Below are 24,278 nucleotides of genomic sequence, written 5' to 3'. Positions count from 1 at the left end.
AAAGGGTGGCAAATCAGCAAAAACTTTTACGACTAATATGTTAAACCATCTTAGAAATGTTCATTCAAAAGAAGCAAAAGTTGCAGATAAGAAAAGGAAGCTCAATGAATAATCAGGGACAGACATTCCAAGAACAAGTGGCAACAACCATGCCTCCAGCAAAACACCAAACTACTATAGAGTCGAAATTGGCCAAAAATAAAGTTTTGGATATGAATGTACACAGGTCACAAAAGATCCATTATCTGGTAAGAGAAATGCTGTTGATATTTAACTATATTCTGTAACATGACATTGCAAAACTTCGTTCAAAATTATAGCATTCCATTAAAAAAGTACTTCAATACAAAATAATTTTCGATATGTTTACAAAAGTAAAGCAAAAATTCAATTTGGACAGCTACAACAGATAATGCTCCCCTTCGGTATTTGACAAGTCAAATGACTTTGAATCATGCAGAGTTGTGCTTACAGTTGTTCTATTCCCTATTGCAAACACAGGTGAAGAATTAAACAATGTTCTGGATGAGTATAAAATCTTCAATAAAATTTTCTTAGTCTTGCGGGATTCAGGAGCAAATATGGTTGCTGGTGTCAGAGAATGTAATTTAGAATAACATTCATATATTGTAACTGTCTGTGAAGACAACCATTACATCTAACAGAAATGCAGTCTCTCACTTGAATAGCTTCCTATTAGCAATATCCAGTTACTGAGTCCATTTGAAGAAATCACCAAAGAAACAAGTCACAGAACATCAACCATATCAATGATACTTACAAATTTAGCTCTGGAGTTATTTCTGTCAAAAACTATCCAATCTAATTCTAGTATTTCTGACTTGATGGAATCCTTCTTACCATTGTTGAACAATTCATGTTATCAATGGAAACAAGATTTTCATCCTATCTAAAAACTTGTGTATGTCTACTTTCCCAGACTCATGATTCAAATATTAATTTTAAGATTGGCATAAAAACATGTTTAGAATTGGATTCTACATCTGCTTTCCTCTGATGATAATGAAACAGGATACACTACCCTGCTGAGGGTGAAGAAGCACAAACCAGTGTAAATCACAACATAGCAATTTTGGAACCAACTGTCAAAAACCAGTAAAAATATCACAAAAGATGCTTTCATCACTCCTAGTCTATAAAACAGTAAGAAGTAAAAGTACAATTATTTCTAATTCAATTTCAGCCTTCATTTTTGAGGTGTGAAAAGTGAACATCATTTATAATAGCAAAATTGCACTGATGGACAATTTAAGGTATCTTCTATATGTAAGATTGGATAAGATAGGTGGATATATGTACTAGCAAAATACTCGGCGTCGGCTGGGATTGGATGACATAGGTGGATATATATACTAGCAGAATACCCAGCGTCGCCTGAGATTGGATGACATAGGTTGAAATTTGTACTAGCAGAATACCTGGCATCACCTGGGAATGGATGACATAGGTGGATATATGTACTAGTAGAATACCCGGGATTGGATTAAATGGGTGGAATGTTTCCTAGCAGAATACCCAACATCGCCTGGGATTGGATAACATAGGTGGATATTTTTACTAGCAGAATAGCTGGCATCGCCCGGGATTGTATGAGGTAGATGGATATATGTACTAGCAGAATACCCGGGATTGGATTAGAAAGGTTGATATATGTAATAGCAGAATGCCCGGGATTGTATAAGATAGGTTGATATATATACTAGCAGAATACTTGCCATTGCCCAGGATTGGATAAGTGGAAATATGTACTTGCAGAATACCTGGCGTCTCCCTGGATCTGATGAAATAGATGTACTAGCAGAAATATGCCGTTGCCCGGGATTAGATAACATAGGTGGATATATGTACTAGCAGAATACCCGGCGTTGCTTGGGATTGGATGAGATAGGTGGACATATGTACTAGCAGAATACTCGGGATTGGATGAGATAGATTGCTATATGTACTGGCAGAATACCCGGTGTTGCCCGGGATTCGATGAAATAAGTGAATTTTTCTTAGAAGAATACCCGGCGTCACCTGGGATCTAATAAGATAGATGGATATTTGTACTAGCAGAATATCCGGCGTCGCCCAGGATTGTATGAGGTACATGGATATATGTACTAACCGAATACCTGGCGTTGCCCGGGGTTTGGATGAGATACGTCGATATATGTACAAGCAGAACACCCGGTGGGTCCCGGGATTGGATGAGATAGGTGGAAATATGGACTAGCAGAATACCCAGTGTCGCCTGGGATTGGATTAGATAGGTGGAAATATATATTAACAGAATATCCGGCATTGCCCGGGGTTGAATGGAATAGGTGTTAATATAAACTAGCAGAATACCCAGAATCGCCCTTGAATGGATTAAATAGGTGGAAATATATAATAGAAGAGTTCGCGGCATGGCTTGGGATTGAATAATCTTGCTGCAAATATATACTAATTTTGTACCCGCCATCGCCCGGTATTGAAAATGTTGCTGGAAATATATACTAAAGAATGTATCAAAGTTATTATTTTAAGAAGAGTGGGTCGATAATGTGGGTTAAATCATTTAAAACGATTGTCGAAATTAGTGACATATCCAAGAATTTTGAAAAATGATGAAATGTGAGTTATTTTATTGGCATGTTTGTAATGAAATATCCAGCCTAGGCAATGTATCAGTTATTTTAGTAAGAGGGGCGTGATAATGTGGGCTGAATTGTGAAAAATAATTGTCGAAATTAGTAACATATTCAAGAATTATGAAAAATGATGAAATGTGAGTTATTTAATTGGTGTGTTTTTAATGAAAAAAACAATGCCAACAATATTTCAAATTACTATTTTAGTGATGGAGGGGGTGGGGGCGATCATGTGCATTAAATCATGAAAAATGATTGTCTAAAATAGTAACATATCCAAGAATTATGAAAAATTATTAAAGGAGTTATTTGATAAGTGTTTTTGTAATGAAATAAGCATCCAAGACAAAGTTATTATTTTAGTGGAGGGGGGGGGCATAATGTGGGTTAAATTAAAAATGATTTTCGAAATTAGCAACATATCCAAGAATTATGGGATTCAATGAGATATGTATACTAGATTACCCGGAGTCACTCGGGATTGAATGAGATACATGCAAATGTATGCAAGCAGAATACACGGGCGCATGGGATCCAATGAGGTAGATGCAAATATATACTAGCAGAATACCTGCCGTTGCCTTGGATTGGATGAGATTGATTAAAATATATACTAACAGAATACCTAGCGTCGCCCAGGATGTACTGAGATTGATTGAGATATATACTAGCCGAATAACCGCCGTTTCCTGGGATTGAATGAAGTAGGTGAGAATATATACTAGCAAAATTCCCAATGTCGCTTGGGATTAAATGAGATAGATGGAAATATATATTAACAGAATACCCTGCATTACCCCGGATTGAATGATATCAGTAGAAATATATAGAAGCAGAATACCTGGCATCACCTGGGGATGAATGAGATAGGTACAAATACAGAATAGACGAATACTTGACATCACCCTGGATTGTATTAGCTGCACATATACACTAGCAGAATATCCGGCATTGCTCAAGATTGAATGAGATAGGTGAGAAAATTTATTAGCAATATCCTTGGCGTTGCCCGGAATTAAAGGAAATTGATGGAAATATATATTAGCAAAATTCCTGGCATTGCTCGGGATTGAATGAGATAGGGGCAAATATATACTAGCAGAATAATCAGCATCACTCTGGATTAAATGAGGGTGGCAGAATATAAAGTTTGTACCGTAAATGGCTTAAACAATTTTCTATCTCAAAATTACTTCATTTGTGAAGTCTATTCCGGATATGGCTTAAACAGTTTACGATCTCAAAATTAGATTAATACATATATATTGTTGGTTTTCTATGAAAGTTTACTAGGCCAGTTTTTTTAGGGGGTGAACCCTATTTTTATGTTATTCCAGAATGATGTGGTGGTTGTAGTGGTGGGTAGAAAGAGGCATGATTATGTTAATTTTAAACTTGCGTTTTCTTTTGGGGGTTGGGTTGGAGAAAGTAATGTCCGTTTTGAGGTTACAAAAAAAAAAAAAAGTATGTGAAATTGTTTCATACATATATTTAAATTACCTGTCTTAGTGTAGATAAAATTATTTCAAATATGTGTTGTATATTACCCGTCCTTGCAAAGGTAAAATTATTTCATATACATGCTGTAAGATACAATTATTTCATACGTGTAATACCTGTCCTAGGTCGGTAAAATATTCTTTTGCTCGAAATAGCAAATGATACATAGATATTAAAAATTCTTCTCTCCTAAGAATAACAAATATATTCAAAATCAAATTCAATTTTCTCATTGTTTAGACAGTCCCGAGCAACACCAGGTAGTCCCGCTAGTCATCAAATAAAACTGAATTAAATGACAGTAAATGCGCACATTCAATATAATTCTATATATAATGATTATTATGCCTATTTTTAAAACAATTCTAACTGCAACTTATAAAAATGCTGATATGTTCAATTTTGGTGGCAGAAATAAAGTACCAAATGTCATAAACATATACTAAGTTCAAAATTATACATCACAAAAACTGTTAAAATATACCGGTCAGGAATGATGAAAACTTGTTTACTTTCCTAGATCCAAGATTCAAATTTAAATTTCAAAAGAATGACATAGAAAACACTTAAGAATTGGATTCTCCATCTACTTTCTACTGATGATAATGAAGCAGAATCAGCAGGTTACACTTTGTCAAGATCTGTTGAGGATCAAGAAAATCAAAGTGAATATTAAACTGTATCTCTTTAAAGTCTGTTTGATGAATTAGCTTTGAATAAGCCTACAGTAACAAATCAAAATTAGAGCAGGTAGAAGCTGAATTAAACCTGGAGGCTGCAACTACAACAAAAATACAAAATCACAATCTAAACTCAAAAGGAGTAAATCCCTTATGTTCACAAAAGAACTTGACCATTATGTAGCTTTACAACAATCGCAAGAGGTGATGATCCATTTCAGTAGTGGAAATAGACACTGCTGAATAAACTGGCTTCAAAATATTGAAGTGCACCACCTTCATCTGTGGAGAGGGAGAGGCTTTTTAGTACAGATGGTAATGTGTATGAGGAACAGGCTGTGGCCTGAGAATGGAGAAACTCTAACATTACAACTTTAAAGTATTCAACTTTAAATACTGAGGAGATTATGAGAGCAGAGGAGGCAAGCAGCAAAAATAGGGCAGTAGAGCAGAACTTCAGCTTATAGTTATTCAGGTGCAGAACTTCAGCTTATAGTTATTCACTTAAAGAATTACAATTTGTACTTTGTAGTTGGTTTGTAATTTCTTTTTTTCTTATCTAATTTTTTAAGTATATTCATTTAAGAATTGGAAACTGTACTTTGCATTTTGGTACTTTATTAAATAAAGGAAAAAGGCCATAATAGTAACCAGAAACTTAATTAAATGTTAAGTTGAATTAGTATTTACGATGTTAATGTGCCAAGCTATCTGATGAGTCACTTGGTAGTAATGAAATGATTTAAATTTAATAGGGAAAAGAAAATTGGGTGATTACCTGCTGATTAATTGATACACCTCCTAATATATATATATATATATATACTCGTGCGCAAAAAAATGGGCCAAACAAATTTTATCAATTTTATTGCACTAAAAGCTATATTGAACAGGGAAACTGAAACGAGACTAATAACCCAGAACAAGACCAAAGAACTTTAATAAATGCTTGGGATGGAATCGCATTTCCTTTTGATTTCTTTTTTTAAAGAAATCAAAAGGGAATGCGATTCAATCCTTTTAGACATACTCTCAACCAAAGTGGAACACTAAAGAGGAGATGCTATTCCATTCGCTTTGCACAGCTTCCCACAGTTTGTCATTGTTCAAAAAAGTTCTTTTGGTTAATGCACAAGATATTATGAACCAAATATTCTCGATTAGGTTTAAATCGGGGCTTTGACCTGGCCAAAATATCACATCAATTGAGTTATCAGAAAACCATTTTTCTGTGACTAGCAGTGTGTGCAGGGGCATTATCATGTTGAAAAATAATGTTCTGGAATATTCCCAGCTTCTGAATATTTAGTAACAGTTCTGTTTGTAATATTCGAATGTATTACTTTGCATTGATTGACTTTTCACATCTAATAAGTTCCAACTCCTGCTGCAGTAAATGTTCCCCATACCATTATTCCTCCACTCCCATGTTTAACTGTCGTTTTTATGCAACTTGTCGAAAATCTTTCTCCAGTACTATGATTGCACCATTTGGGAGCATCAGGAACATCACTAACAAGTCAAAATCTTGATTCATCTAACCAGAAAACATTCCTGAATCAGTCTGTATTTTTCAATTATTTGTAGTCTTCTACTATAAATACAAAATTAAATGTAACCTATAATCAAAACATACTAAAATTATACTTATTTCAAATGTGTGCCTTGATAAATTTGTCATCATTCAAGCTACTTCTTTGCACCGGAGATATTTTCACTTCAATATTTTCACTTGAATGGAAAGAAGAAATTGAGGACAGCAACAGTTGTAAACTGTAATGGCTAGCCACTCTGCACATTCACACAAAATTTTTTTAAATCTTAGCTGGTTTATATTCGCTTTTTTCTCTTTCTAATTATTATATCAAGAATATTGGTCATTTTATTTACTTTTTTCTTTTTCAGGGAACGTAGAACCTAGACAGGCATTATGTATTTCTTTTGAAACTATAAAATTTTTGAATGATTTTCAATTAACTTGTTTCATACTTTTTTCTCTTAATATAAAGCTTTTTTTTTTTTTTTTTTTTATACGACTACAAATCTAGCTATCAGTCTCTTGCTTTATAATGACTACATCTATATATATAAAAGGCAAAATGCGCACAAGAGTTTTTGTATGTCCAAGAAAGGCTTTTCTCGGGGTGGGGGTACTATCTCTTAGAACTTCTTATATACCCTGTAGATCATATGTACGAATTGCGAACACATGTTGCGGCTAGATTTATTTACATTGAGTTTTACACAATTCTTGTTATTTCAGCCCCTCTTGTTTGATTCAGCTTTTTTCGTATAAAAGTGAAACCGGTGAAATTAAGGCGCGGTTCTCAGTCTAAGGGCTGGTAGCGTCCAGAAAGCAATAGACAGTTGGTCAATGTCGGTTTTCACTGTCATATCAGACAATTGCTTTCATTTGGGCACTTCCCTAATAAACGGATGAGCTGATTTTCCCCAACGTGTTGGGGAAACAAAAACAAAGTTGGGTAAAAAAATACAATCCTGCAGTAAAATTAAGTGCGGATTTGACCTCATTAAACAAGCACTTAAAAACTGTCTCGCAAGCATGATGTTTGACCTCAATTTGAACTCATTCGCTTTTTAATCGCTATATTTAACGTCTTATATGTTTCCGTCACCATAGCGCAGGTGTATGTCGTCAGCCTATTGGCCTCAAGGCTCCAGGTTTGAGCCTACCTGCCACCAACCCCCCCCACCTTTTTTTTCTTTTATACATACAAAAGATTTTTTCCATTTTTAAAATCGCTGTTTTTTTTGCTTTATTTATTTATTTATTTATTTATTTTTTTAAGAAGTTTAACATCGTTTTTTTATATTTAAACAGGGTTAAGTTTCCTTTTTGTTCTGCTTTACCCCCCCCACCTACAAACACCCAGGCAACGCCGGATAACCCTGATAGTTAAATGTATAAAAATTAGTTTTAATAATAAGCACAATGAAATGCTGGCTCATAATCTGTACTTATTTATATTTAAGAGTTAAACAGATCCAAATGTACTTTAATGTGTTATTTAAAAAGATTTCATTGCAAAAAAAAAAAAAGATATGCATGATTGAGGCAACTATTAGATACGGAAAAAAAAATTTTCCAGGGTAAAATCTAGTGTTATGCCAAGTAAGTACTGATATTTTTTATAAACAAATTCCATGAAATGAAATAAGTTTCAATAATAAAGTTTAATTTAAAAAAATGTTTTTATCATTATTTTTTGCAGTTTAGGTTTTTATAAAATTGTTTTTGCCTCCTTTCAGGAAGTAGCAAAGGAATCCTGGAACAACTATCGGAAAAGGAATGATTCAGTAATAGTGGATACATTTCATGGATTATTAAAATCTACTTTAGTTTGTCCAGAATGTTCTAAAATATCTGTCACTTTTGACCCATTCTGTTATCTCTCATTGCCTTTACCAATTAAAAAAGAAAGACAAATGGAAGTTTTCTGGGTGCCATTAGATCCTGCCAAAAAACCTGTTCATGTAAGTAATTTCATAATGCCAAATGATTTGAAAAAAAAATTTTAATAATTTCTGTACTGAGTTTAAATTTGTTTTATATATTAAATACGACTGATTTTGTTATTCTTGCTTACTTTAATTTACTTCATATATTTAAATATTCAATTCAAATTTGTATATATATTATAATTATGTCTCGTTAAAAGGGTTGAGCCTAAAACATTGTTTCTGATTGTATATAAAATCAGTTTTTAATTTTACTATTGAAATAATTTTACTGCATCTTTGTTTCCAATTTTACGTTTAAACAAAAATTTGTTTATCAAATAAAATAATTGCATTATTTCACTTTGATCGCCCCCTCCTTCAAATATTTAAACTATTTTCTTTCAGTATAAATTAACTGTTCCCAAACTTGGTACAGTACTTGACTTGTGTTCAGCCTTATCCAAACATGTGAATGTTCAATCTGATAAGGTAAATAACATTTGTTTTCATTATCTTATTTCACAAGCAAATATTCTATCTGGTTATATTTTTGCTAGGCTGGGAGAATGATATTATGATGAGCAGAATATATACAATCCTTTGGAGCTATAATGTAGTCTGCTCAGGTAATAACAAAAAGGATATCATGAAAATAATAGTACCAAATTAAGTAATTCTGGGAGAATATTTATAATGACAGGATACTATACTACCCCCCCCCCCAAAAAAAAAGAGCAGGTGATGTCTGGAAGGAATGGATTGTGACAAAGGAAATATATTACACTACCCACCAAAGGAAAGAGATTTAGCCTGGAGCGACCAATCATGAAAGGAAAAAATAATGGGTCTGGATGGATGGTATGATGACAACAAATGCTGCAATATCCCCTCTAAAATAAAGGAATTAATGCCTGGGAGAATTATTCTATAAAAAGAGAAAGTAATACATTTGAGTATCATGGCAAAAAAGATACTACACTTAGCAATACACATAAAAAAATTGAAATAGCTGAAAATATTTCAATATTGGTATACATAGAAAGAGCTTGATGAGCTAAGAAAGAATCTTTTCAAATTTTTAAAATCTGATTAAAATTAAGGAAGTTACGACTATTTTTGTGCCTCAAACATTTGGATATTTTCCCCTCTTTAAGACCATATGCGTTTCGTCTCATTTTTTACACTACTTTTTCAGTAAAAATGTCATATCTTTGTTAAAACACAAGATTAAGCAATGAAATTTAGCATATAAGTGTATTTTTGTACAAGGAATCAGAATATGCGACTGAAAATTTCCAAAAGTTCATGGTTTCCAAATAATCTGCAGTAAATGCACATAAATATGCTGCAATTCCTTAAAAATGCCATGTATCCATAAACAGAAAAGAAATTGGAGAACACAAAGTTGAATTGTAATGTGCTTTATGTACAAAAAACTTCAATCTAAACATAGGAACATTTAAAAATGAATATATTGCAATATTTCTTTGGTATTATTGTAGATTAACACCTTCTGTTTAACCCCACCCAACCCCTTTTGACCACCACCCCCTGCAAAATGTGATTCTACCTTTTTAGGCAATTATGTATGAAATACCATGAAAAACTTTAATGAAAGATAAACAAATTATTTTAGAATTTAATGTAAAATAATTCCCCATTACAAGTCATTCAAGCATTTTAGGGCAGTTAACTGTTTTTTTTTTTTTTATGGGAGATAAATCCTGTATGCTTTTTGTTTTTTTTAAGACGATTGTGTGTGGTTTTAAGAGGGTTTCTATGCAATGAGAATATGGGGAGGGTTGCCATTCGGACTTTGAATTAATTGTAGGGCTAAGGAAAATTATGTGTGAACATACTGAAGACTTGACAGAAACAAAAACAATATTAGAGGGGGGGGGCGGTTAGTTTCACAAAAATTTAATTTCAAATAAATATCTTACAGAAAGTTGTGTGTGTATTCGACAGGTAAATAAGTCAGCAAATGTTATATTTAGTTTTAATTTAATAAGAAACTGCATTACGAAATTTTGAAGAAAATTCCATAAATTTGTTGATTTCTATTTTTGAGGTTGAAGGTGTTTATTCCATAGGCCGTTTATACTACGCTGAAGCAGGTTGTAAAAATACTTTTCGTTTAATAAGTAGAAAAAAAAATAACGGGGTTTGTATTACTGTACACAGATTCGAAAAAGTTCACAAAAAGCAAATACATAACAAAGAAATGTTATCAAAGGCAAGATAAGTTACTTTTCTACCTAACTGGATATGTTTTGTGTTTTTATTTAATGTAACATGTTTATTCAGCTTGAAAAACATACAGTTTTTACTGATGTATTGGAAAGTTAAAAATGGCGGCCGACTATCTCTTTCACACGGTGAGTTTGGGAAAATGAGTTAAAAATAAAAAACTAGTCAAAATACTGTTAAAACCCCGCCAAATATATATTTGTCTATGTCACAGTAACATATATTGAGGGAGTTTCTAACAGTATTTTGTCTAGTTTTTTATTTATAACTTATTTTCCCAAACTTATTGCCTCAAAGAGTCGCCCGCCATTATAAATTTTCAAATACATCCGTAAACACTGTTTTTCGAGCTGAATAAACATGTTACATTAAATATAAACACTAAAAACATATCCAGTTAGGTAGAAAAGTAACTTATCTTGCCTTTGATAACATTTATTTGTTATATATTTATTTTTTGACAACTTTTTCAAATCTATATGTATAGTAATACAAACGAGATTTTCATACATCTTTTGATTTGGAAAAAACATTTGTGGTTGTTCGCAGTAAAACATTGTTTTAATTCACTGTTCAAAACTAATGAAATGAATAAAAGTGCATGCAATCTACAAAAGTTTATTTTGTTTTTTGAACCATGTTTTTAAATTTGACCAGAAATGTGAGAAATAATTGAGAAATGGATTCATAATGCCGAATTGGTTGGGATTGTTGTTATTATACATTCTAAAAACCCGAATGTTGGGCCTGTCGGTGGGGCATTAAAATACACCGACTGCCCCCCTGCAGAGAGTAAAAGTCTCTCAATGGGGCCACCTGTTGACCGTGGGTGGCAACCTGTAATGCCTAAGGACGGGATCCTGGTGGTTGAGCAGATCATGTTCAAGGTCCTATTAGGGTATGAGGTGCAACATACCACTTTGGCCCTTACTTGGGTTGAGACAGGTGGTTGGATAGGCCCGATCCAATCAATCGGTTGGTCATGACTAGCACTAAATCAGACAAACACAACAAGAAAATACGCTCACACTCCCCATATTAGGCAAAAACTGATTTAGTAAGCGGTGGCTGGAGGGTCAATCAACTTGTTGAAGAATGGATAAAACACGGCTGGAAAACCAACATCTTTTCTAGAAATGAGGCCATTAGAAAAGACAAAGGAAACACAGGTGCTTGAGTCCATCAGCAGGAAGAGTATACTTCTCCTGTATCCTTGTTGTGTTGGGGCGAATGGGTTTCCCTTCCCAAATAGGGCTCCGAGGCGGGTGGGGAGCAGGAGAAATGAAAAATTCAAAATATTTAAATGGCAAATAAAAAGCCTCAGAAAAGAAACCATTGTGAAGTTTCAGACAAATCTAGTTCAGATTCAGAAACAGAATCACAAAACCAAAATCTTGTGCAAAATCTACCTTTTTTTTATAATCATTGAAGCAACCGAAGGAGAACCGATAATAAGTGTCCCCCTTCAAAATAGAGAAAATTTTCTCGAGTATCAAACCAAAAATGGTCAAAAAACTAAATAACGGCACACTACTAGTGGAAGTAGAAAGCCAAAAGCAAATAACAGAAATCTTTAAATGGAGACTTTTTAATAACCAAAAAGTAAAAATCTACCCCCACAAAACTTTGAATACTAGTAAAGGAGTAATCAGGCGTTCAGAACTATCACTGTGCTCCTTGGAAGAAATTAAAACTAACCTAAAAAATCAAAACGGTACCAATGTAAAAAGGATCCAAATTAAAAAATATGGTGAAACCATCGATACAAACTCTTATATTCTAACCTTTAATACCCATCAAATCTCGAGTAACATCAAAATAGGATATGAAAAAATCAATATAGAACCGTACATACCAAACCCTCTCAGATACTACAACTGTCAAAGGTACGGACATCATCGAGACCGGTGCACACGCTCTCCAGTATGCATGAGGTGTGGAGAAAATGAAACCCACACAGATTGCCAAAAAGATCCAAAATGTATTAACTGCCAAAAAGGCCATAGTGCAAATTCAAAAGAATGCGACAAATGGAAGAAAGAAAAAGAAATTATTAAAATAAAATATACAAAAAATATAAACTTCCAAGAAGCTCATAACCTAGCTGGAAATATAAAATAAAAATAACAAAAAAAACATACAGCATACCACCGAACCAAATAACCAAACAACAAAAGCAAACCTATTAAACATCAAACCAGAAGACATCATTAAATTACTCAATGAAGGGAACTAATAGAAGAATTCAAAAAAGCTATAAAACAAATAAACAATGAAAATAAAGATTACAAAACTGAACAAAACTCCCAAACCAAAACTCAACCCAAAAGACCCACAAAACCCAAAAGTGCTACAGCACCCACAGAAACAACCCCTCTAACCGGAAAAAAAAAAAAAAAGACACCAAAAAGTACCCATGAAGAAAAAGGAAACAAACCACCAACCAACAAAGAAGCTAAAACCAAAATAAACAGACCACGCTCATCTTCCAGACCAAGAGACTCAATCCAAAACAGATTTGAGGAAATGGACACGGAAGATCGAAGATCAGACACAACGACTAACAAGTCAAAAACAAATACATAAAATCTAATCATGACTCAAAAAATCATCCAATGGAACTGCAGGGGCCTAAAACCCAACATAAATGACTTATTACTTCTTATAACAAACCATCAACCAGCCATCATATGTCTCCAAGAAACCTTTTTAAAAGCTAAAGATAAAATATAAAAAACTACAAACAATACAACCACATCCACAATACCCAACAGAGAGCCTCTGGAGAAGTATCTGTACTTATTAGAAATAATATCCCACAAAGCAAAATAGATCTGAACACTAATATTCAAGCCATTGCTGCAGCAGCGACACTACACAGAACTATAAATATCTGCACTATCTACATCCCACCCCAAGATCCAATAGACGAAGCAGAGCTGAACAAAATAATAAATCAGTTACCCAAACCCTTCTTACTGTTAGGTGATTTCAATAGTCACAACGATATATGGGGGTCTGCATACTTGGATAAGAAAGGGAAGAATCTTGAAAAAATTATTAACGACAATGACTTGTGTATATTAAACAATAAATTCAACACATACCTTTATCCCACTTCAGGCACCTACTCAGAATTAGATTTATCTTTGTGTGACCCTACTATCCTCATAACTGGAAGGTTCTAGAAGATTCATGGGGTAGCAACCATTTTCCAGTGATTTTTAACAAATCTAAAAGAAACAAAAACCCATCTCCCCCAATGGAAAATAAAATAAGCAAATTGGGAGGAATATAAAAAAAAATGCCAACAAAAACTCTCAGAGGAGGAAAACCCAAATAAATCCATAGAATACTTCTCTAAAACTTTACTAGCCATCGCACATGAATGTATACCTAAAAGTAGCAGAACAACAAACAAAGACTCTGGTTTAACAACGAATGCCAAAAAGCAATTCACCAACGTAAAGCTGCCTTACGAAAATTCAACTCCCAACCAACAAAGTAAAATTTAAACCTTTTTAAGCAAAAAAGAGCAGTGGCTCGTAAAGTTATTAGAGAAGCAAAAAGAACATCATGGAAAGACTATATAAATAAAATAAGCTCTAATAAACTCTAATACAAGCCCCAAACAAGAGTGGAACATGGTAAGGAAAATTTCGGGTAAAAACTCATCCTCCCCTCTAAATCATCTCCTACAAAACATCAAAATAACGGAGACAAAAAATATTGCGAATCTTCTTGCTGAAACCTTTCAAAACAATTCCTCCAGCAAAAATTACAGTCAATCCTTCCAAAAGATAAAACAAGATACAGAAAAAAAGATAAATAAATTAAATTTCAACTCAAACAACAAAGAATACAACTATCCTTTTACTAAAAATGAACTCTTAAAAGCCATAAACGAAGCACATAATACAGCTACTGGGGTGGATGAGATACATTATGAGTTTCTGAAACAACTTCCTTCCAAATCTATAACACATCTTTTAAACATGCTCAACAAAATCATCATCATCATCATCGGCGGTCACTCGTGTCCGAGTAAGACTGTCCTCCGTTGTGGCTTCTGTGGGTCCTCAGATGAGCATAGAGCCCAATCCTAGACCCAATTTGTCTTGTGCAATTTGGGCAGATAAAGGTAGTGGTGGTGGGGTGGGGTTGGGTGTGTCTGGTTAATAATCTGTCCTTTCTGTGCTTGCGTTTATCCTCAGCAGCTTGATTTAGGTCACTACTATAAAGCGCAGCACCTTTGTGGACAGCGCTCCTCCATGCCAACCTGTTCCCAGCCACGTCCTCCCATGTCTGAAGGTCCATGTGAAACCGCTTTAGATTTGCTTTGATGTTGTCCTTATACCTCATCTTTTGGCCACCCTGGGCACGCCTTCCCTCAACAAGCTGAGAGTAGAAAATCTGTTTTGGGAGACGGAGATCCGGCATTCGGACAACATGACCAGTCCATCTGAGCTGGCGTTGAGCAACAGTAGCGGTGATAGTGGGAATGTCAGCCTCACTCAGGACGCTGGTGTTGGTGCGTCGGTCCTTCCAACTAATTCTGAGGATTTTTCGGAGGCATCTTTGGTGGTACGTCTCCAGGGTTTTTACGTGCCTCCTGTATGAACATCATCATGGATGCACCCTCGAAGTAAAATCAGGCACCTCATTGACTGTCATTGTCCGTGCCAAAGACCGCTGTGATGTGCTGAACACCAGGGCAATGACCAGTACAGACAATTGTTGGACCGACCACCATCTTATTCGCTCCATCATGTCTATCCATTTAATGCGGAAGCAAAGGATGCAAAAAAAACAGAGCCGACCAAAGCTCAACATCGAGCAGCTGGGTGATATCACCTACCAACAACACCTCCAGGCGGCTCTTAGCGCGGATCTGCCCAAGCAGTATCCGCATGACGCTGAAGAGCACTGGGACAAGCTGTCTTCTGCCATCATGGACTCCAGTATAAGCATCCTAGGGCAGAAAAAGCGGAAACATCAGGATTGGTACGATGAAAACGATACTGAAATCCAACAGCTTATAGACACCAAGAGGCAAACTTTTATCACCTGGCAGAATAACATCAATTGCAAGGTTAAGAGCTGCCCATGCCAAGGCTAAAGCGGCTGTCCAATCGACAGTCAGGAAGCTGAAGAACCTCTGGTGGATGAAGAAGGCTCAGGAGATCCAGCAGTTTGCTGACTGGGGACACCAGAAGATTCTTTGAAGCCACAAAAGTGGTATACGGCCCCAGCTACCGTTCTCTGACCCCCCTTCGGTCTAAGGATGGGCTCACGCTGCTGAAAGGAAAGGGAGAAATAACAAATAGATGGAAAGAGCATTACGAGGATCTTCTGAACAGGGACACCACTCCAGAGATGGAGGCCCTTGAAAAACTCCCCCAACAGCCCATAATTGAGAGCATGGGAGAACCACCCAGTCTGGAAGAGGTGCGGGATGCAATTAGGAAGATGAAAAACAATAAGGCGGCTGGTTCTGACGGCATCCCAGCAGAAATCCTGAAGGAAGGCGGGCCTGATCTTCTCAGACACATCCATGCCCTGCTGCTCAAAATATGGGAACAAGAGAAAATCCCTGCACATCTTAGAGATGCCCTAGTGGTCTCCATCTTTAAGAAGGGAGACAAGGCAAACTGTGGGAACTACCGGGGCATTTCTCTCCTCTCTACCACAGGGAAAGCCCTAGCTCGGGTTTTGGTCAACAGGCTTACACCCCTTGCAGAAACCATCAACAAAATATGGTTCAAGGGAAAACTACCCAATAGCTGGAAACATGCTATCGTGATCCCCATCCCTAAACCAGAGAAAGACAATTCAGATCCACAAAATTTCAGACCAATTGCATTGACAAGTTGTCTCTGCAAAACATTTGAAAGAATGATAAATAAACGACTGAATTGGTATCTGGAAACGAACGACTCAATTGCCAACCTACAAAGTGGTTTTAGAAACAGAAGAGGAACAATGGACAACATAGTCCGATTGGAGACCTTTATCAAAGAAGCATTCATTAAAAAAGAACCTGCAATAGCTGTCTTTTTTGATTTAGAAAAGGCATATGATACAACATGGTGACACGGTATAAAAGACCTTTACAACCTTGGATTAAAGGGCAGACTACCCATACTGATAAAAGATTTTCTATCTGATAGAAGTTTTAAAGTAAGAATCGGACCCACCCTATTAGACACAAAAATACAGGAAGAAGGAGTCCAACAAGGATGCATTTTATCAGTTACGCTATTTAATATAAAAATTAATATCGTAAATTGTCTAAACAATGTGATAAATGGCTCCTTATATGTGGATGACCTTGTAATCTGCCATAGATCCAAAAATATTCATACTTCAGAACGCCAACTATAAACAAACTAACACAATGGACGACAGAAAATGGCTTTAAATTTTCAACAACTAAAACTAAATGTGTCCATTTCTGTAATCATAGAAAAATGCACAATGACCCCGTTCTCAATCTAAAAGGATCAAAAATTGAAATAGCTGATCAACATAAATTTTTGGGACTTATTTTTGATAAAAAACTCTCCTTCATCCCTCACTTAAAATATTTAAAACAAAAATGTTTCAAGACTCTACAACTATTAAGGGTTATAGCAAATACTGAGTGGGGATCAGATTGCTCATCACTCTTAAAATTATATAGAACTCTGATAAGAACCAAACTAGATTATAGAAGCTTCATATATGGTTTAACCAGAAAAAGTTACCTTAAAACTCTAGATTCTATCCATCACACAGGATTAAGACTTGCCCTAGGCGCATTCAAAACCTCTCCGACAGAAAGCTTATATGCTGAAGTCTATGAACCTCCACTAAAATTAAGACGTGAAAAATTAGGCTTACAATATTATCTAAAACTAAAATCAAACCCCAAAAATTCTGCCTATCAATGCACTTTCAATCCCAACTACACACATCTATTCAAACAAAAAGAAAATGCAATTAAACCCTTTGGTCTCTACATGGAAGAAACAATAAAACCACTTACAGACAACTCAATAGATCAAACCAGCATCCATGAGGAAAATGTCCCAGAACTCCCACCCTGGCTGTTAAATCAACCTAAAGTCATACTAGACTTGACAATATATCCTAAATCCAATACTCACCCTGCAGACTATAGAGAAAAACTAAGCAACATTCTGGATACTTACCCAAGTTGGACACACATTTACACTGATGTTTCCAAAGATCAAAGCAAAGTGGGATGTGCCGCTATTTCAGAAAACACTATTCAGCAGAAAAGGTTACCAAATAACTCCTATCCTGCAGAAATTACAGCCATAAACCTGGCTCTAGATATTATCAACCAAAACTCAAAAAAATTTATAATATTTGTAGACTCATTATCAGTATTAGAAGTAATAAAAAATAAAAAATTAAACAATCCCCTACTCATCAAACTGTTACAAAAGATCCATTCTATCCTGCAACACAAAACTTTCTTTTGTTGGATTTCAAGTCACTACGGTTTCCGTGGAAATAATAAAGCTGACATGGTGGCCAAAAATTCCTTAAAGCTACAAATAAACGACATAAAGGTCCCATATACGGATTACAAACATTCAAACATTTTTATCACAAAGAAATGGCAAGAAAATTGGAACAATTGCCAAAATAACAAACTCTTCCAAATTACTCCTATACTTAAAAAGAACCCTCTAGATACCAGAAAATCACGTAAAGAAGTAGTCTTATCACATATAACTCACTCCCACCTACTAAAAAGTGAAGAACCTCCCAAATGTATACCATGTCACGAACCTTACACAGTGAAACACTTTTTACTTGGCTGTCATGATCTCACACGAATTCGTCAACACTACTACAAGGCTACAAGTTTAAAAGAACTCTTTGATAAAGAAAATCCTAAAACCATTCTAAATTTCTTAAAACAAGCAAATCTTTACCATAAAATATAAAAACCATCAAATAACAAACTACACCAAAACATTGGCCGAATATACCCAGCGAAAATCGATTCTGAAAATATCAAAAATTTAAATCTTGTATACAGCATTAAATGACCCAAAGAAGGTTGATATGCTGGTTAAACAAACAAACAAACAAACAAACAAACTAAACTAATGTTATTCTGATAACAAAATAGCTCTAATTAAACATATCAGAACATTTATATTCATATTTTCATGTTTTTCTTAGTTCGTTTGTGAATAAAAATTAAAGAACGCGTGTTGTTTATACTGTGCTATGACTAATACTACAGCTGCTGCTACTAATACTAACTTAATTTGACCAAACTCGAGAAATAGAAACATTTTTTTTCGGGTAGGTCCTTTTAAATTATTATCAATTACCGCGGTTCTACTCAACATAGAATAATAGTTTTAATTGATAAAGATAGTAAAAAGAATGATTTACTTACTAGTGTGTGTCCGATGAAATATTTTTCAAAATGTTCGATACTCGTTATATTAAAGTCTTATTTTTAACACGACAAAAAAAGAAATGGTCAAAAATATTTCGGACACTTGACAGTATTAAGATTAACACCTCTTCTGATTGTTTCCTAAATTTCATGACAAAATTCTTCATACAATCATGGTACGGGCTTTTAGAAAACAGGGAGGGTCATTACAAAACCTTACCGAAAACGCCATTTTATGACTTTCACATTTTTTATTTGCTTAAAACTCTTAAAATATATAATGTACATTCATATTTATTAATTCATTTGAAAGTATATTCATTTCCGAACAAAACAGTAGTATTTTGAAGACTTGAAGTGCTTTGGTTTGAAAAATATGGCTATTTTAGTAGAACTACCTTGAAATCTGTGATTATCCAAAGCGTTTTTTTCGTCCGTGTGTATTACTACTACACTACCCTCTCCTTTCTAAAAAGAATAAGATAGTCAGTGGATAGATGGTCTATGGACTGCGTCTTGGAAATGGGCTGGCAACCAACTTCCAATTACATGGAGGAACAGATTTGCAGAGTATCCAGCCCCCACACAATTTTGAGATGGGGAACTACAGTTGGGGTGAATAATTGCAGGCTACTTGCATATCTGAAAGGACTTAGACACCTTCCACCTCCCTAAAGTGCCTAATGCTTCTTATGACCATTCTACAGGAAAATAAATAGAAGGTTCGCTCTGTTATGTATTATTAGAAGTTAAACGAATATATTGATGCATATACAGCCAACGCAGACGTTTACCTACAAAAATTAAGAAATGACAACAGCAAGGTTTAGGGCCTACCTGCAAGTACATATTGCCTAGTTCCTTTCAAATAGTGAAAATTAGGCGATAGAAATATTGTGTCACTCACCTAGTATTTGGGTTCAGTGTTGCCCTTTTTTATAATGCAAGCCATTGTTATTGTCATTCTAAGCCTGGATGAGATTATCAATGCAACTACCTCTTATATCAGCGATATTTTTCTGAATGAAAGCGTGTGTTCTGCGATTCATGTCAAAGAACATTTGGAAGAGTTTGGTCCGGACATTAAGGTTCTAAAAGAGCTGGAAACAAGCACATGAAAGTTGTGATTACACGTCTGAGAGGAGCAAGGAAAACTTTGCTAATGATCTGAAAATGAACGGGTAGTTTCTCATACTCACTGAATTGTCTTTTCAGTGAGTGGGAAGCTGACCAGTCATTTCCCAGTATGTAGTTGGTTATGTGTATCAGTGGACAAGATATCTTGTCGGTAGATGCAACGTTTCTTCGCCACCGGTGTGGTTGTGGAGAGCAATGTCTCCGTAGTAGACACAAACTGGCTCTGATCTGAACAGGATCCAAAACATTTCGATAAGCTTGATGCTATTCTGCGAGGTGGAAGCCTTTCATTGTAATGGAATGCAAAAACGATTCATTTATGAACTGACTCTGCCTGTGTGTATCGCTAGGTAGCTGATACCTTGTCCAGACAGACAAGAGTGCACACCAAAGCTGCATCTGGAATGTTGATCAGACGGTGGCTTATAACACTCCCAAAGTTGGTTTCTGAATGAGCTGCAAATTAATGTAAGGCTTGTCAAATTTCACGATAATCGAGCTGATAAACTTACAAGATTGCTGCATGAAATTCGTATATTGACAACCCAGAGAACCTTTGTGTGCTGCGGCCGAAGAATGGAATGTTCTTTAGATACAGGCCATCCATCTATCCAGTGGGCACCCTGATTTGTAGAGAACACTGAACTTTGAAATTGACCAACCCGAGAATAACTACAGCCGAGGTGTGATCAGTGGTTAGGGATTGCAGAGAATGCCAGTGAATTGATCTAACCCCGGTGCATTAAAAACCTCACAGGTTTGATGTCCTAGAAACCTTGAAGCAGGATTGCAATGGATATAACTCATTTTGGACATTGGTTATACCTGACTGCGGCCCAACTGTTTTGCAATTTCGAAGCCCTTGCCTCAACAAGACTCTGCTAGCATCACTAAGCAATTGGAAATTATGCTTCGTGAAGGGGTTGCCAGTTAAGCTGCTTACTGACAATGGCACAGCACTTTGCAGGGAGATATTTGCTGAGTTTGCACAGATATGTAGTGTACATGTATTATTTCAGTGCATCCAAGTACCATTAGGCAATGAAATAGTTGAGAGATCCCATCACATAATCAAGCATATTACCAAAAGAACACAATGCTCAGTTTTGGAGGCAGTATATTGGCACAATGTTATGCCAAAAGATAAAGCAGCTAATGCAATCTACACCTATAAAATTCACATTATGGATATAAACGCAGCATTTGTACCTGATACTACAGTTTCTACTGCATACATGGTAGATGTTTTCTGGGTCAGGAATCTGCATAGGAGATGTACAACACGGATCAACAAGGATACAGTGAAAAAGATAAATATCCCACACTCCGTCTCTGTTGATGAAATACTGGACTACATAAGGGATGTCCATCCAGGATGCCTGGGTGAATTCCCGATATATGGACGAAGAACACCTTAGAGACTAGCCAGGACAGGATGCGTTGAACGGTATGTCTGAAGAAAGCACCACAGAAGAGGTACTGGAGATTGTATCATTAACAGACTTCATACAGACTTGAAAAGTCGTTGAATTTTTATTTTTTGCCTTGAAAAGGCCATATTTCTATTATTCGCTCGAAAAGGCCATATTTCTATTATTCGCTCGAAAAGGCCATATTTCTATTATTCGCTCGAAAAGGCCATATTTCTATTATTCGCTCGAAAAGGCCATATTTCTATTATTCGCTCGAAAAGACCTTGAAAGTATGGAAAATATCTTGAAAAGTAAAAATTTGCGCCAAATTATTAAGAATGAAATCAAAATAAATACTATTAAATTATTTTTTAAGTATTAAAAATAAAATCAAAATACATAGTTCTGAAATTGCATAGTATTATGTCCCTTTATTACAAATTACTATGCCTAGTTTTGTGATGATTCGAATTTCTATCTATTTTTGTTTTCATTTATAATTTAAATTTTTGGGGCAAGTGGGGGTACGAAAAAGTAGTAGTGGCGGCCACCATAAATAAAATTATCCCCCCTTCCTAAAAAAAAAATACTTCCCTCGCACAGATGGGACTATCCAATAGCACCCACACACACACACACACGCACATATTGTGACAATTTAAAATTAGGCCAGCTGGCCAAAAAGGGGGTGGGGCAAGACAGTTGGTTGAAAGTCGTAAAGAAAGTTAAGGAGATGAAATAAAAAGCATTTAAAACACTAAAAAATAATGCAGGTAGGTTGCAAAGTAACTGTTATTGGTTATGGTAACATTTATTTGGTGTATATTTAAGTTTTTGCCACTTTATTGAATTACTATAGAGTGTAAAACAAACCCAAAATTTTGTTTTGGAAACTTGAATTGAATCTGAAGAAGGCCTCAAATTTTGAAAATGCCTTGAAAAGTCCTTGAAAATCGACATTGAAACTCTGTACAAACCCTGATTAAAACCGAGCACCAGACAGAAGTGACCTTCCCCACATTGCTGTGTGATGTGGAAATCAGAATGTCACGAGCATGTACAAAAATACTCGAGAATGATGTGTGCATTCTTATACTCCAGTGAGGGGTATGAGAATGCTCTCTCCCAAGAGCAATATAAGGATGACTAAAGTCACTTGAGAATGGTGTTGCAGTTTGTGCGGTGACTTGAGTTAAGAGGAGTAGATGCAGATTGCAGAGATTGAGAGTTTTAACAAAAGTTTCCAATAAGACTGAATTCTGATGCGGACGAATGTAAGGAAGTTTCTAGGCATGAATAAAGTTGAGCATCTGGATGGACATACCTTTGGGTGATTTGCAAGAAATTTCTGGAGTGTTTTGAGGAGCACTTCACCCAACTGCCCAACTTAGCAATCAAGATGCTTATTTTCAATCACTACCTATTATTATTGCCTACAACACATACCCCGATGGAATACAAACTAAGCCAACTGGACTAAATTCAAATAACTCTGTTCACTACAATTAACAGAACATCAAATCCAAACAATGGAAGAATTCACCCAAGTACTCGTCACAATTAAAGCCAAAAGAAACTGCTGGCAACAATTTAACAAAATCAACACCTGCACCAAACTCAAAACTATTTGGAAAATATCCAGAAAACAATCAAATTAAACCCCTCTTCATAAAAAGTAAGAAAATTATAAAAAGATATTGCCAATACACTAGTTACCAAAAACTCATCAAAATATTACAATAGACAATTTCAAATACTTAAGAAAACTCAAGAAAAACACAACAAAAATTAATTTCATTATAAAATGAAAGCTTCTCACTCAATATACTATCAAATGCTATGGAAAAATCCTACAACTCAGCTGTAGGACCAGATGAAGTGCACTAGTTTCCTTATACAAATTCCTTCTGAATCAATAAAATTCCTAAACATATGGAAAACAAGAGATTTCCTAAGTTTATGGAAACATGCAACACATACACATCAAAGCCAGAAAACTGCAGACAAATAGTCATAAGTTGCCTGTACAAAACATTTGAAAGGATAATCAACAACTGTCTAACATGGTATTTAGATGCCAACAACATAATTTCAAAAATCCAATGTGGGTACCAAAAAAATAGAATAGACCACATCACTAGCCTCGAAAATTGTGCTAGAGAAGCCTTCATAAACAAGGAACATGTAAGAACTATATTTTTCGACCTTTAAAAAAAACATAAAACCATGGGAACACAGCATCAGAAAAGATCTTCACAACATAGGATTAAGAGGCAGACCGCCTGAATTCATAAAGAACTTAGCCAACAGAACCCTGAACAGAAGCGTGTGCTCCATCCCAATGGACCTGAGGTAATCTCGTCAGCATCAGACAAAGCCAAACTCTTTGTCAAGAACTTTGCAGCTAATTCTACCCTTTGCGATCAAGGCCGCCAACCCCTAATATTTCCTCCTGTATCAGAAAACACGCTATGTGATATACGTATATCTGTACGTGATGTTGCCAAGCTAATCAAAAACCTTGATTCCAGTAAAGCAACTGGCCCTGACGGTATTCCAATTATAGTACTCAAAAACTTCAACCTGAACTAGCGCCCATACTTACAAAACTGTTTAAACGTTGTCTTAAGGAGAATAATTTCCCATCTCCCTGGAAAATTTCATCAGTATGCCCTGTATTTAAGAACTCAGGTGATCGCTCATCCCCCTCTCAGTATAGGCCAATAAGTCTCCTGTGCGTCATGAGTAAGTTGCTGGAATCTGTGTTAAA

At 35.4% G+C, this 24,278-nt stretch overlaps 1 protein-coding gene across 2 annotated transcripts in view; it reads left to right on the top strand.

The window, feature by feature from the left end:
• The window catches only part of LOC145277831 (ubiquitin carboxyl-terminal hydrolase 15-like), a 353,560-nt gene that overhangs the window by 280,454 nt on the left and 48,828 nt on the right, over positions 1-24,278 (top strand). For both annotated transcript variants that reach the window (XM_080129744.1, XM_080129745.1), the window contains 2 exons: positions 8,090-8,314; positions 8,687-8,770. In XM_080129744.1, coding sequence (XP_079985870.1) covers positions 8,090-8,314; positions 8,687-8,770 — 309 coding nt within the window. The remainder of the gene's footprint in view (positions 1-8,089; positions 8,315-8,686; positions 8,771-24,278) is intronic.

The sequence above is a fragment of the Euprymna scolopes genome, chromosome 6 (assembly GCF_053919585.1).
Source record: "Euprymna scolopes isolate OS-2025 chromosome 6, ASM5391958v1, whole genome shotgun sequence".
Lineage (NCBI taxonomy): Eukaryota > Metazoa > Mollusca > Cephalopoda > Sepiida > Sepiolidae > Euprymna > Euprymna scolopes.
Note: the sequence above shows the minus strand (reverse complement) of the source record. Positions and strands in the feature narration are given on the sequence as shown.